Below are 14,397 nucleotides of genomic sequence, written 5' to 3' on the forward strand. Positions count from 1 at the left end.
CTCTCCTGTCACCATGTGAGCCAGGAACAGGGAAAGACTGCGTGGGGCTCCAATAGGAAACAAGGGGTCATCGAAGAAAGAATGCCTAGAATGTTTGAATGAATCTGCGCCAACAACGCTGACAGCTACGAGAGCAGAAAGAGAGAAAGGATCAGCTCTCAAAAACAATGGAGTGTTAGATTTTGAACTAGTCACACTTTATTTACACTTTGTTGCAGTGATTGTGTTAAATATGTTTTTAAAAATGTGGAACTTTTAATAAAATCTGTTAACGATGTTTTTGTGTTTGCACTGGTTTTGTAACCAGTAAGGCCTAAAGCCAAGCCACAACTACTTACAGCCATTGTCATGTACATGGAGGATAACAATGTCTTATTTAAATGTGGGTGTAGCATTCTTCAAGTGGTGATGTGTTGGAAAGGGAGGATATTGCGCAACAGCTCAAAGCTAAACTGTTCATCTCGGAGTGTGTTGAAATATCCACAGTATTCAAAATGTCATGTCTCACCACACAAAATAGCAGGACACAGTTTTTTTATTTTGGAGAATATATAACGTGACTTTTCAGTGCCATTATATAGTAAATGTGCCCACTCTTGAAAAACTAGCAGAAGTGGTTTTTCCTCTGTGCTATTTGAAGAGAGAAAACACTCCCCACCCTGAAATTGTGACAGATCACCTACAAATCCCACCATGCTCCTGCTCCTTTCTTTATCTCCTCTGTCTGGGGGTTTGCTTGCTCGTGACAGATATGTTTCATTTTGTGCACACAGTGAAACGCAGTCAGAGGGCTCGGTAAATTCCACTGCAAACCAATTGTCAACTTATCTATAATGTCTGGTGTAACCTACTTCGTCACTCCCATTTTTAACTTCTATATTTTCTGCTGAGTGTTTTCCACTTGAGGGCTGAATGAGGTTTGCTCAGGATTATTCATATCTCTGCCGCAACGACTCCCAGGTCTCGGCTGTTGAAAGCATGACCTGAGGTGGTGTGAGGAGGTTAGTTGCTGATTAATTTCCATGCAACCTTGAACCCCTCTCTGGGCCAGTGGACCCAGCAGACTATTGACAGAGCCGTGCGCTACAGATAAAGCTAACATTTCTGTGCTGCATGCTGTGTGACCGAGTCTCTCTTTCTTTTTTTTTTTTGCTGCTATCAGCAGTATCATTTCAGCATAAAATTGTTGATTCAGGATCTGAGGACTTTTGTGTCAAATCACTGAGTAAACAGATGAATGTAAATGATTCTGGCGTTAAGTGTTAGCCAATAATAGTGTGGAGAGTCTCTTTCTTGCTTCTTTTGGTCAAATAAACACATTTTGAGGGATCGCGTTACCTTCTTACCTATTTACAATCCCCATTTAGTAGGCCTAATCTCTATTCAGTAGCTGAGAAGGTTTATATATCGATGTACAGCTGATGTAATTCTCTGTCTTGGTGTTACAAAATGATAATGAATAGTGATGTTGGTGAGCCGAGGTGTCATTAAAATGTCTGTACGCTTGTAAAATTCAGTTTATGTCGAAGAAGCACCGTCACATTCCTACAGTATGTCGTGTGTCTTTCAATTTCGGGATAAAAGATTGCAAATTTGCCTCACAGTCGAGCCATTTTTTTTAAAAAACAAAACGGCCATGTTTTCTAATGAAAGACGTGATAATACAGTCTGTCATGAGTGTGAATATTTAAGGCAAGCATTACACCCGCTTGTCTGTCTGTCTGAGCCTACACCTCCTTCAGAAAGGACAGAAAAGAAGAAATTACAAATGAAATTGTTTTAACAAAGTATAAATCTGTTTAATTCAATAAAATATCAAGTACAATTAAAGCATTTCACCTTTTTAATATTAAATAATTAGACTTATTTCATTCACTGCCAATAGTATTACAAAGAGTTGCATCATTTCACTGCAGCACAACTCTTCCCCTTGACAACCATTGCTCCAAATACACAAAATGTATAAATTCACTCGCATGTATGTAAAACCTGCACAGAAATACTGCATGTACACAAAATTACATCTGGGGAATAAAGCTAAGGTGACATGTCAAGAATCATGAATGATTGCGCAATCCATGCACCCACTTTCTTCAGTCCCATTCAAAGTGTCCTTGTAAACTGGTGGCCGCTGTCTTCACCCGTGTAGCGTACCGTGTTCAACCCTTGCTCAGTGGTTCACCTCCGGCTCTAAAGTCCATCAATGATTAGACAAGCAGCCCAGAGAGCCGTGTTGAGTCTCTGCTTGGAGGCTTCTAACATTGTCCGGTGGCAGAGAGTAGGTTGCGCAGGGTGGCCAGCTCTCTGGACAGCTGCTCCACACGCTTTTGTAAACGATCGTTCTCTGCAGCCAGTTCCAGCACTTTATGTTGAGTCTCCAAGTTGCGCATTTTGGCTTTGTCCCTGCTCTTCCTCACGGCGAGGTTGTTCCTCTCCCGCCTCATCTTGTACTCTTCACTGTCCTTGTCCAGGCGTTTCTTTGGTTTCCCGCTGGACATTTTGCCACCGTGCGATGGTGACCTGCTTTTACCTGACGGGGCAGGTGTGCCGGGCGGGCTGGAGCAAGTCGAGGACGCGGTGGAGATGTTTCCGAGACTGCCGCTGGTGGATTGGTAATGAAGGTAGGACCTCATGTCAAAGCCAGACGACCCGTTCTCCATCTTTGCGTCTTCCTGGCTGTCGTCTCTCTCAGCAGCAGCAGCAGCAGCAGCAGTTCTGTAGCGGCTCCCGACGACTTCAGGGCTGAGCACACTATCCACCCGGGTCTCCTGCAGCTCGGTGTAACCCAGCGCGTAGGGCTCCCTGGGGTCCCTCAAGTTGTCGCGCTGACTCGTCTCCAGCTCGTTGAGCAGCGTGTAGTTCTTGTAGTTCGCTGCAACTCTCTTGATCTTATTCTCAGCCAGGAAATCTGAGAAAACGTCCCCCTGCTGCTGGTGCTGTTGCTGCTGGTGCTGCTGCTGCGTCTGCGCCGCCAGCTGCGGATAGTGCAAAGCTGAGTCCAGGTAAACACTGAAGTCTATCGCTCTCTCCCGCTCTTCAATTCCCAGCTCCGTCATCGAGTCACCGAGCCTCCAATAAGAGCTGCCGCCGCTGATGGGGCTGATAATGCTGTCTCTACTGTGGATAGCAAAGCTGCCCTCGTCGTAGAAGCCGGCTACTTCCATGGATCTTAACACCCGCCGGATTGCAGGAGCATGGAGGGCTGAGATGAGGCGCCCACAGTGGTTTTGGTTCAAGATGTCTTTTTAAGTTGTGAAATGGCTCAAGAATGTGGTGCGTTTAAATCCCCTGTGTCACTGACTATCTGTGGTAACATGCAGTGAGAGATACTTTGAAGAGGTTGTGCTCATGGATTGGGAGGAATTGACAGGTCTTCCTGACTCCGGAGGTTTTATTACAAGCGAGGGGCGGAGTTTAGCTGGGCAGGTGTGTGTGACGCGCAGCGCGGAGCCAACCGACAAACCTGTGCTGTCTTTAGAGGACTTTCACGCATTCATCCGTGTCTGTTTGTAGATAATAAAAACGGACTCACTAGTGAAATTCATGTTTTTTTAAAAAAAAAATAAATGTGTGTGTGTGTGTGTGTGTGTGTGTGGCACTTGTGATAGTTGTAGTTCGGGACAGCATGAAAAGGGAACCAACATCAGCCACTTAACCACGAGACCCGGAGCCACTTGCACCGTGACAAAATGCAGTGAGGACTTTCAACCAGCATTTGTTGACACGCCCTCTAAAAGACATACTTCATGAACTCGACAATAATGGAAAAATCCCACTCAGTGATAACCTGTTTACCCCTTTTTCTAAGTTAATGCTTATTCATCTCACAACAAAGATGCACATGAAAGTAGCACTGGACACATCTCCTGACAGCTGTTTTCCCCACGTTATTTACTGACTAGTTTAAACCAGTCTCCCTGTGTGTGTGTGTTATTATTGTTGTGTGGTGAAACTATCCAAGATGATGCATCCACTCCGATGCCGTGTAAGGGGTGGGTGTTATGAGAAATATCGTCAGCCGGTTCATGTAAACGATTAAGTGTGTTCTTTCTAAGATGTAATGTTTTTTATGATGTTTAATCGTGGTTTTTCGCAGAGAATTTAGCTGGAAAATAAAGTTTACATATAAATAGACCACAAGTATGCAGTATTAACCGGATATAATGACTCAGGTGGCCCCGGTGCCAAAAACGGGTCGTTACGCTAAAGTCTAATGGGCCTTAGTGTTGGCTACACTGGCTGTTCTTAACTTGACTCACAGTTCTTGTATTCCGGGCTGTGACCAGGGATTTAATAATATGAAGACTTACTGCCATCATGTGGTGAATGTTGAGAATTGCAAATGAACGATAATTACATAGCAAATGAGTGTTTTAACGTGCCAGTTTCGATTCTGTAAAGCCAAAACACTTTCTGTTTGAGTATGTTTTAAAAAAAGAAAACGCATCTGTCACCCTTCCCAGAAACATGACCTCTTCCCTTTTTTCCCCAACATTAACCTCAAAAATGCAGCACACTAGCTCGAAGAAAAAGCGCAGGCAGCACATTATGGCTTCTCTCCAAAATTGTTATTATCTATCAGTTTATGAATGATATATTGCTGGACGTTGTGTCCATTTAGTTGCGTTAAGTCTCTCAGTTCAGCTAACAAGTGTGTTCTGGATGTAGTGCTCTCGAGTTAAGATGAAGGGAGGCTGATAATTTGCTGTCTTTGCCACTTAACTTTGAAATAGTTCACCTCTTACTGTCAGATTATCCAGTTCAACGGAAACTTGAAAAGAAATAAAACGTCTCATAACTCACTTATATTCACTGGCTTTCTTGTTTAAAGTGATGTTTTGCTGTTTTGTAAATCCTATTTTGTTGTTACTGTTGTAGCGGCAAACTAAGAATGAAAAGGCCACTGATGCAGCATGGGGGTCCAGTCCAGTGTCCATACAAAGTCCTTCCAATTTATTTATCAAAGGTAAGTAAACTAACAAAAGAACTAAGAAATCACAGCTCCTGCTGCCTCTCCTGCTCTGCTATAAAACACAAAGACCCTCATGTCAGTCCTGCACCTGTGAGACAATTCACAAAAATGAACAAAACACTAGTAAGCTAAGACTTAATAACCTAAACAAGCATAAAATTAAACTAAACTAATAACTAGCAAAAAAAAGAACATTGAAATGTAATATAAATGAAGCAAATATCTAGAGTAATCAAGCACTCAAAACAAATACTAATTATTATTAATAAAACAACACACAAACTAACAAATAGCTCCTACATCTATCCTGCTGATTTGATATTTAATGCTCTTAATGTAAAGCACTTTATAACCTTCGTTTCACGCCAGTGTTACACATTATTCTGTGACTTGTTAGAATCTGTCACTCGATTAGCTGCATTTTTCCTTTCTGTTTCTGTTTTAATTATATGCTTTTTGCTTGCTGACTTATTAGAAAGGACAGACACAGCCACAGACGCACACACAGCCAAATTAACTTGTAAAGACGCCCCCGGGGCAAAAATGTGCTGTTCGGCAACGACTGATCAACGTTGACGCCTCCAAGTTCCAAGAACAGAGCACACAGCAGACAACACACATCAGCTTCATCACATTCCCACAGATCCAGGAACTACGGAGAACTTATGTGCGGACGATTACATCACCTGTCCCCGGGTTTTCTAAATAATAAAGCTCAGTATTTTGGGGAATATGAAGGTACAGCCAGTAGCTGCTTAGCTTAGTTTAGTTTAGCACAAAGGCTGGAAACAGTGGGAACAGAATATAAAATCCACCTGCCAGCTTTAGAGCTCTAGAGGTGCTGGCAGATGGATTTTTTTTTCACCTTTGGCAGAGCCAGAGTAGTAGTTTCACCTTGTTTCCAGTCTATTCATCAAATTAGCAAAAATTAATGGACACACAGTGAATTTGGGATTTGCAGTTCCCTGTTTTGCCTGGTTGGTAATCCAGTCTTGGACACACATTTCGAAGTATGTAGATCTGTTACTGGAATAAAAGTAAAAATACCACATTGCGAAATAAACTCCATTATAAGTTATATGTGCAGAATTTAAGGATTTATTATTTTCTTTATAAAGTACATAAGTATTATCAGCTAAATGCACTGTAAGTATTACAAGTATAAGTACTCATTATGCAGAATGGTCCCATTCACACTGTCATAGTATTATTCACTGTGTATCTTATTATTGCTTTATTATTTCTGATATATAGGACACACTTACATGTTGCAGCTGGTTGGGATGGAGCTAATTTGAAGTAATTTGTGAACAACTGTGCTGCCAATTTTATAAAAATACATCATATTTTCCTAAGCTGGTCATGTAAATGTTCCTGAATCTGCAAAGTGACCAGTAGCTCCAGCTGTCAGATAAATGTTAGTGGAATAAACAGTATAATATTTCCCTCTAAAAATGTAGTGGAGTAGAACTAGGAGCAGAAATATAACGTGGCATAAAATGGAAATACTCCAGTGATGCACAAGTACCTCGATATTGTAGAGTACAGTACTTGATTAAATGTACTTAAGTTACATATTCCATCACTGCAAATAGTGAACCTATGATATTTACAGTAGGGTCACAAATATTGTTAGTTGCTACAGAAACTGGTGGCCAGTATAGTGTCTGTTGAAGAGCGGTGTAAAGTAACTAAGTACATTTACTCTAGTGCTGTACAAGTACAATTTTGAGGCACTTTTACTTTACTTGAGTATTTATATTTTCTGCTACTTTATACTTCCACCCCACTACAATTCAGAGGGAAATATTGTACTTTCTACTCCACTACATTTATTTGACAGCTTTAGTTACTTTTCAGATGAAGATTTGACACAATGTATTATATAACAAGCTTTTAAAATGCAACACATTATCAAAGATGAAACCAGTGGTTTCTAACCCTTCTGGCTTTTGATATCTTACAAAAAGCAGTGTGTAGGCGGGTCACATTTCAGATGGCTATGAGTTGTTAACAGCTCCACCAAATAGTTTCCCATCTAAACTTCTCACATGGTTTCATTTAAATGTTCAAATGGTCCAATATTTCACCAACGATCAAAGATTAGAGGAAAAAGTCCAAAAACTGAAAACAGATTTGTGTATCAGAACTTTGTTTTTTCTTCTTTCCTCTCCCATTAGTCATCTCATGACCCCTAAGATTTATCTGCTGACCCTTTGAAGGGGTCCAACCCCCAGGTGTATACAAAGTAGTTCAAACTAGCTCCACCTCCAGCAGCTACAACAGTAACATGCTGCTTACACACTGATGCTTCCGTATCAATAATCTAATGAAGTCATATATAATAATATATCAGTCAGGGGGACCAAACCACTACTTAATACTTTAACTATATTTTGCAGCTAATACTTTTGTACTTTTATTTAAGTAGGATTGTTCATGCAGGACTTTTGCTTGTATACTTTTTACTTGTTTACTTGTACTTGTTTTACTTGTATTGAGTATTTTTACATTGCTGTATTGGTACTTCTACTTAAGTAAAGGATCTGAGTGCTTCTTCCACCACCGCAGTTGGGCCGTTAACACCTCACCTGTCAGTTTCTTCGGTCTTTCTCATAACTGAAGCAGTTGTGTCACAAAAATCTGTAACACCTGTTGTAGTCTGTATGTCCTTTTAGAGGAGAGAGAGCTCCATCTGCTGTACATCCAGCAGAGGGCTGAGAGCACAGCGGGCACCAGGCAGGACGGGTGGGGTCAGGAAATGCGGTCTTTCCCCGCTCGCGAGCCTCATTGGTCAATCAGCCGCTTCTGTTACGCTTTCCCGTCCTGTGATTGGTTGCTACGCTCAACGGCTTTCACTTGATTGGCCGAAAAGGCTTCGCTTTCTGTGGGCTGAGAAGTCGATGATTCCGTTTGTTCCTGGCTACGAGTAGAGACGCTGAAGGGGCTGGGCGGGCCCACAGTGGAGAAATGGCGAGAATGGTGAACGAGAACGGCCGTGGAGTGGAAACACAGAGCCCCGAACCGCAGGGACCGGGTCGGGGGACGGCCAGATGGGGCCCACAACACGCCGGTGCCCGAGAACTGGCCAATTTATACTCGCCAGGTGAGTCGATCCCCTCCGCAGCTCCGTCTTACGAGCTTGATCCCCCCGGTTCAAGTGTCCATAAGTGGCGTGACATAACGTCAGCCTTTATTTAGTTACCGAGTAACAAGCTGGAGGAGCTGCTAATATTCACAAAGAAGATTATCGTTAACTGCTATAATTAAATGACAGTGAGCAAACCAGCTTGTTGCAGCCACACCGCTGTTGTTACACAATAGGAATCATGTGAGATTGGTTGAATTTGTGTCTGAGTCGCTGCCTGTTGTCCTTTGACATTTCGAGCATCAAGCAGAGGTTAGAAGACTCTACTGCGTCTGCTTTAGGCTCACAACAGAAGCCTCATATTGCCACGGAGTTGCTGTGACCTTTCCTAACAGTGTTGTTTTTGTTAAAGTTAACTCAGAGAGCAATGCAAGAACTAATAGTCCAGTAGCTTACATCTTGGCCAGTCCTTCCACCATTATTCATGGCATTTGAACTTGACAACACAATGTGAACGGCCTTTACGCCCATTAAACAAATACTTTGACGCCTTTCGAGCTCCTCATATCAGTTTAAGACTTGCATGTGACAGCTTTGACTGCACAGAGATCAGACTTTTACCCGCCAGAGGGGTTTTTTTGTCTTTAAGTTCCCAACCTTCTTTAAGTTGTAAACTGTGGACAGGTATTTCAAGCCCAGCTGCTCACCAGAGTAATTTAACAAGTAAAGTGCAGAGGAATGTTGCCTCACTATGTGCAGATTGTCACTGTTGCAAGAAAAATCTCACCTGATAATTAGGTAATGCTGACCTTTGAGACATTTTGGTTTGGACTAGATGATGGTACATCATGTTCAGCTGCTGTGGATTGGAGACGTTTAACAATATGCTTGCATATCTTGTATTTCCAAGTCTGCTGCTCGTGTGTTGCGCTAATATTTACGCTTGTTTTTTTTTCTTTAAAGGCAAAAGATGTCAAGAATGGATAAGTGTTGTCCTCTGCTTCTCTCTCATGGCCTTCAATTTCATTCACCTCCTTGCCAATTTCCATCTGGGACATTTGTGGTACATCGTGTTGGGCATTGGTAAGCACACTAACAAAAATATTTAGTGTACAGTTAACTGAAGGTTGCATAATATAGACTGTTTCTCTCCTCATTTTATTGATTCTTTCATCCTTTTTTCCCCTGCTACTCCCCTCCTTCCCCCCCTCCTCCTCAATCTCATCTTCAGTGGCAGGAATACTCACCGCCGACTTTGCGTCAGGAGTTGTTCACTGGGGTGCTGATACGTGGGGATCAGTGGATCTGCCCATCTTTGGAAAGGTAAAGTATCCATGTTTCAGTCTAGAATACATCTCTCTAAATAATCTGTTTTTAGAAAGGAACATTTTTCTGTATTTCCTGTTTTTCACCCTGCTGTACTGTCTGTCCGATCTGTCCCGCAGGCCTTTATACGACCATTTAGAGAGCACCACATAGACCCCACAGCCATCACCCGTCACGACTTCATTGAAACCAATGGTGACAATTGCATGCTGACCATAGTCCCGCTGGCAAACATGGCCTTCAACTTCCTCACCCTCTCCCCCGGTGCGTTTTGTATCAACAAACTGAGCTGGACATTTTAGTCTACATGAAAATATTATAATCTGATTTTAATCTGTTCCCGTCTCACCTTGTTTCTTCTTTTAATTGCAGCGGAGATCTACCATATCTACCCCTTGTACTGCTACTTGTTTGCACTAGCCATCTTTGTGACGCTTACCAACCAGATTCACAAGTGGTCGCACACCTACTTCGGCCTCCCTCGCTGGGTCGTGTTCCTACAGGACTGCCACATCATCCTTCCCCGCAAACACCACCGCATCCATCACGTCTCCCCGCATGAGACGTACTTCTGCATCACTACAGGTTCGTCATTATAAAATCAGCATTGTTGTTTCGTAGGTGAGCGTCTACGGCAGATTTTGTCATTGAGCTTTGTCTTTCCAGGTTGGCTGAACTACCCTCTGGAGAAGCTGGGCTTCTGGAGGAACCTGGAGGATATTATCCAGGGCGTGACGGGAGAGAAGCCCAGAGCAGATGACCTGAAATGGGCTCATAAAGTCAAGTAACGCCGCAGGCTAACTGCACCCTACCTCAGAAGACGCTGGCTCCGTCCAGGCTTCTCATCCCCTTTTTGCCTCACTTAAACTGTAATCCATTGGAAGAAAAACTAACAGTTTCTGATGCCATAGCTTTAAGTCTTGCACATTTTGTCTGTTTTTTCAAGAGGAGGGCTTTGTTGGAATTTTACATCACTCACGATGGAGATCATCATCTCAAATTGCAATATATCCTTATATACTCCTTGTATGTCTAACACAATTTATCTGTTTTTGAGGTGATTTACAGAGGCTTTATTGCAAAGAAGGTTTGGTCAGACACATAATTTGCAATCACTTTCCAAGGAGATTAAAAGATTTCCTTCACTTCAGAATATTCAAACAATCCCGAGCAAGAATACTTGAAAGAGGAGAAAAAAACCCACTTTTTTTATCTCCTTCAGAGCCACCACTGATCATTTGTAGAGGTGATAGATCACATTATATTTAGCACTGCTTTATTTTCTCTGGATCGGTCTTTGCGTCTATTTGATGTGCAAGTGATAAAATTGGATTTAGACTTGGGTAAGTAGTAGACGTGGGGTTAAACAGGGTTTTTGGACGCTTTACCAATGTTAGTAGCTAAAGAACAAATTGGTTAATTACTGTTACATTTCTTTTTTACCTCTTGCACATTTGGGTTCAGCTGCACACTCTTGGAACTGTTTTTTTTCTCGTGAGGTGATGACAAGATGTGATTTTTTTTTTTTTTTTTTTTTTTTAAATATTCAACCAATTCCTGTTGTTGCTTCAAGCTACTTGCTTCAAACAAAGACTCAGTCATATTTAACAGTTCAGGCTTTGTCAATGGCTTTGTCAATCTGAGACAATGATTACAGTTACACTTAAAACGCCAAAATCATCCCATCAGGATGCTAAACGACAGGTCTGACAGCTCAGAAAACAGAAACCAAAAAAAGAATAAAAAACAAACAAATTGCTGTCAGATCCTCAGCTGGCATTATGATTGGAATTTTCTAGATGATATCCGGCCAGCGTGCATTGCGAAAATGTGCATTTCTATTTTTAACGAAAATGCAAAACGCAGAAGTTAAATAATTTTCAGGAAGAGTGTGAACATAGAGGTAATTTGATATGAAAAAAACTCACATTGAAATGTGTGTAACTTTAGTCAATGTTGATGTATGCCATTAGGAAATGTGGGCAAATAGAAATGTATCTTGTTTTACTTGTAATCTTCTCAGATGATCATGTGTCTTAGGTGAAAAGCATTTTTTTAGATTTTGACTCATTAGCAGTCAGGAAAGAGGCACATGCAGTCTTGTCAAGCTGCCTTACACGCCGCAGATGCAGTACTTGCGTATTTTTTTTATTGTTTCTTCTTCTTCTTCTTCTTCTTTGCGTTGTCGCAATGACTATTCTGTCTTTCTGGGATTTGTCTCTCGGAGTTAATCACACGCAGATACTCCAAAGTTACGTGCCAACTTGATGTAACACTGTTTTCACTCCTTACATCTTGCTCTTCTTTTGTATTGTGGGAAGGAAATGACAGTTTCTAGAGCGTAACATTCCCCTTGAGTAATGTTGCCATTGTGTACCGTCTTGGTAACTGCGACAAGCAGACTTGGTGATGTTACAAGGGCTTCAGTGAAGGCTGACGATCCAGGATTTTCTTCACTCTATAGATGAGATTATGTAATCAAGTAACTGGTTGAAAGTTTGTTTTTTTTAAAATGCTTTAGTCAGTAATTTGTAAATGTATTGTACAGCGAATAACTATGCAGTGTAATAAGAGGCCCTTAACTATACGTCTTAACTCATCTGATTAGATTAAAATGCCTTTCTTTTTCTAATAGTTTTCAGATATTTGCAAAGTTGGGAAACTGGAGCTTGAAGTTTTAGCTACTTATAAAAGTGCATGACAAAAAAAATTTACTTTTTAATTAACATGTCACTTACACAGATGTAAGAATGCATGCATGCATACAGCATGTTGGCTTGTGCAAGCAATACACTGGGTCACCAGCTTTCCTTTTGAGTTTGTGTAAAACAGACACTTAACAGGGAGGATGAAATTTATTGTACTTAATTCAAAAGATGTCCCCAAACTTTGACCAAATGGTCACACGTTTGAACTACCAAAATATTACCTTCATTCCAAGGAAAACCTGGCAGAGTTTTGAGGTTTTAACAGGAGAAGCTAATCTTGCTGCTCGGCCGGGTTGACCTGGTTAAAAGGATTATTAAGCTATATAGTCAAAGTAGGAAATTTAATGATAGTAATAGTTCCTTTTGGAGCCAAAATTATGTTTTATATTATGTAATATTCCAGTTTTTGAATCCTTCATACTTGATATATTCACCATAGGTCAACAGCAGAAGTACACTGCAGACTGCATAGTGCTTGTAGAGTATTGTGAGAAGCAGTTTTTGTGTGCGCTAGGTCGTGTAATTATATATACAGGTAAATGGATGCCGTTTTGTGTTGCTGCAGCAAAGTTTGAGGCCCGCTTATTCAACTCCTGTAGTCCTTTTTCATCAGTATTAGGAAATTACATTGTTTGGGCACTGCTAAATGCGCAGTTAGTAGACACATTGGAAGCCTGACAAACAATTTACTATGTAAACAGGAACTTTGGCGTTGGCTCTACTGGATGCTTCTGCGCTTCAGTAAATTGCTTTTTGTGATAATATAAGAGTTATGACGATTTTAAGGAAGTTTTGTGTTTATGTAAAACTGCAAAATAGGTAAATGACAAAGGATAATAGTAGAGATGAAATGCCATATTTAGTTTGGAGATATTTGGTGAGCTCAGAACAGACCCATACTATAATAATCTTTGACTCATGTTGTTATTTATGGGTGTCATAGTGAGGAGTCAGGTTGTGAGTATAGATGTAACATGCGTTAACTTGTTCTTCATTCTTATTCTCCAGATGAACTCAGGATTGTGGTTAGATTGAATTAGTTTAATATCAATTGGTGATTTAAAAAAAAAAAGCACTCCATTAGTAAAGTTAAGGCAGATATTTAGATGATAAAAGTTATTTATGTCACTCATTTCCATCAGATTTTGTTGGCCAGAGTAGCCCAATGATTTTAAATGCATTATATTGTAGCCATATATGAGTACAGTTAACCTCTTGTTATTGAGGTAGAATTTGTGATTAAAGCTGTGTTTGGTTTTTCGGACTCACAGAAAATGGGCTTTCCTTGGTGGATTTGAATGGTATTTTTGTGACAATGTGTGATTAACTAAATATTTTCCCACTGGAAACAATTTTGTGAAAACAAATGAACATGTTAGTAAGTTGGGTGGGCAGTTGTCGTCGGTATGTTTGACATGCTGTGTTGAAATCACTTTTGTAAAGATCCTTGGACTTTTTATTGAATTGCCTTATCCTCTTCCCTGATTGATTTATTGTAAATCTTGCCAGCGATATGGGAAAACAATTTATTGACTGACTTTAAATTGCCCTTCTCTTGCCTCTTGCGTTGTCTGAGGCAGGACCCATATGGATGTTGTAGTTGGTTATGTAAGCTGGTGGTGATGGAGTTTTAGATATCAGAATAATGCCTTGATGCCTTTTTGTTGTCTTCCATTTGGGAGACTTACAATGTGTATATTAAACTGTATTTATAAATAAACTAAATAAACGGTTAATAAATTACCACAATCTGATTTCTGTGAAAGTGTTTTTCTTTTTTTTCCATCTGTTGACAGATAACAGTACTCAGGAGCATCTTTTACACAGTCAGCACAACCTGCAACAGACAAAACGTCAATGCGGAAAACCACATGGCTTTGGTTTTAAGATGCTGTAGCTGTTTAATTAGGCAACACACACACACACACATTAGTTTCTTTCCTGCCTCTCTTTTTAGGTCCATCAGCCTTTTTCACAGAGGACATGCTGCTGTGTAAATGATAAAATGAATGATGGCTGAGTTCCATTAAGCTGTTTCAGTTTCCTGGTATTGTGCATGCTGGTTCACTGATGCAGAAAATGCAAAAATAGCGCGCTAAGACAATTAGTAGTAGGCTATATAATGTACACTATTACTATGTAGTACTGAACTAAGATAAGATAACCTGTATTGTCCCCAATAAAAATTGTCCTAGACCATGAGAGCATGCAGAGCTGCTATACCTCACAACATGTAAACAACAACAGCCATCAGACAACATCTAGTGCAAAAGAACAGGTCATACAAACATAAGAATGTAAAA

At 40.7% G+C, this 14,397-nt stretch overlaps 3 protein-coding genes across 6 annotated transcripts in view; 1 reads left to right on the plus strand and 2 right to left on the minus strand.

Annotated features, from left to right (window-relative positions):
- Nucleotides 1-14,397, minus strand: part of LOC122981885 (kelch-like protein 12) — a 125,444-nt gene that overhangs the window by 34,393 nt on the left and 76,654 nt on the right. The gene's annotated exons all lie outside the window — the stretch shown is intronic.
- Nucleotides 1,778-3,482, minus strand: cebpb (CCAAT enhancer binding protein beta). The gene has a single exon (XM_044350696.1). It carries the CDS (start codon nt 3,162-3,164, stop codon nt 2,256-2,258), a length of 909 nt encoding a protein of 302 aa, XP_044206631.1. The 5' UTR covers nt 3,165-3,482; the 3' UTR covers nt 1,778-2,255.
- On the plus strand, nt 7,539-13,848 carry peds1 (plasmanylethanolamine desaturase 1). Its single transcript, XM_044350697.1, has 6 exons — nt 7,539-8,078; nt 9,024-9,143; nt 9,292-9,383; nt 9,506-9,650; nt 9,759-9,971; nt 10,053-13,848. Exons 1-6 carry the CDS (start codon nt 7,943-7,945, stop codon nt 10,172-10,174), a joined length of 828 nt encoding a protein of 275 aa, XP_044206632.1. The 5' UTR covers nt 7,539-7,942; the 3' UTR covers nt 10,175-13,848.

The sequence above is a fragment of the Thunnus albacares genome, chromosome 5 (assembly GCF_914725855.1).
Source record: "Thunnus albacares chromosome 5, fThuAlb1.1, whole genome shotgun sequence".
Classification (NCBI taxonomy): Eukaryota; Metazoa; Chordata; class Actinopteri; order Scombriformes; family Scombridae; genus Thunnus; species Thunnus albacares.

Bases quoted from the DNA above. Each gene is read 5' to 3' on its own strand.
- peds1 (XM_044350697.1), top strand. From the start codon at position 7,943: ATGGCGAGAATGGTGAACGAGAACGGCCGTGGAGTGGAAACACAGAGC. The intron at 8,079-9,023 runs GTGAGTCGATCC...TTTTCTTTAAAG, and splicing joins GGCCAATTTATACTCGCCAG to GCAAAAGATGTCAAGAATGG. The intron at 9,972-10,052 runs GTTCGTCATTAT...TTGTCTTTCCAG, and splicing joins GTACTTCTGCATCACTACAG to GTTGGCTGAACTACCCTCTG.
- cebpb (XM_044350696.1), bottom strand. From the start codon at position 3,164: ATGGAAGTAGCCGGCTTCTACGACGAGGGCAGCTTTGCTATCCACAGT.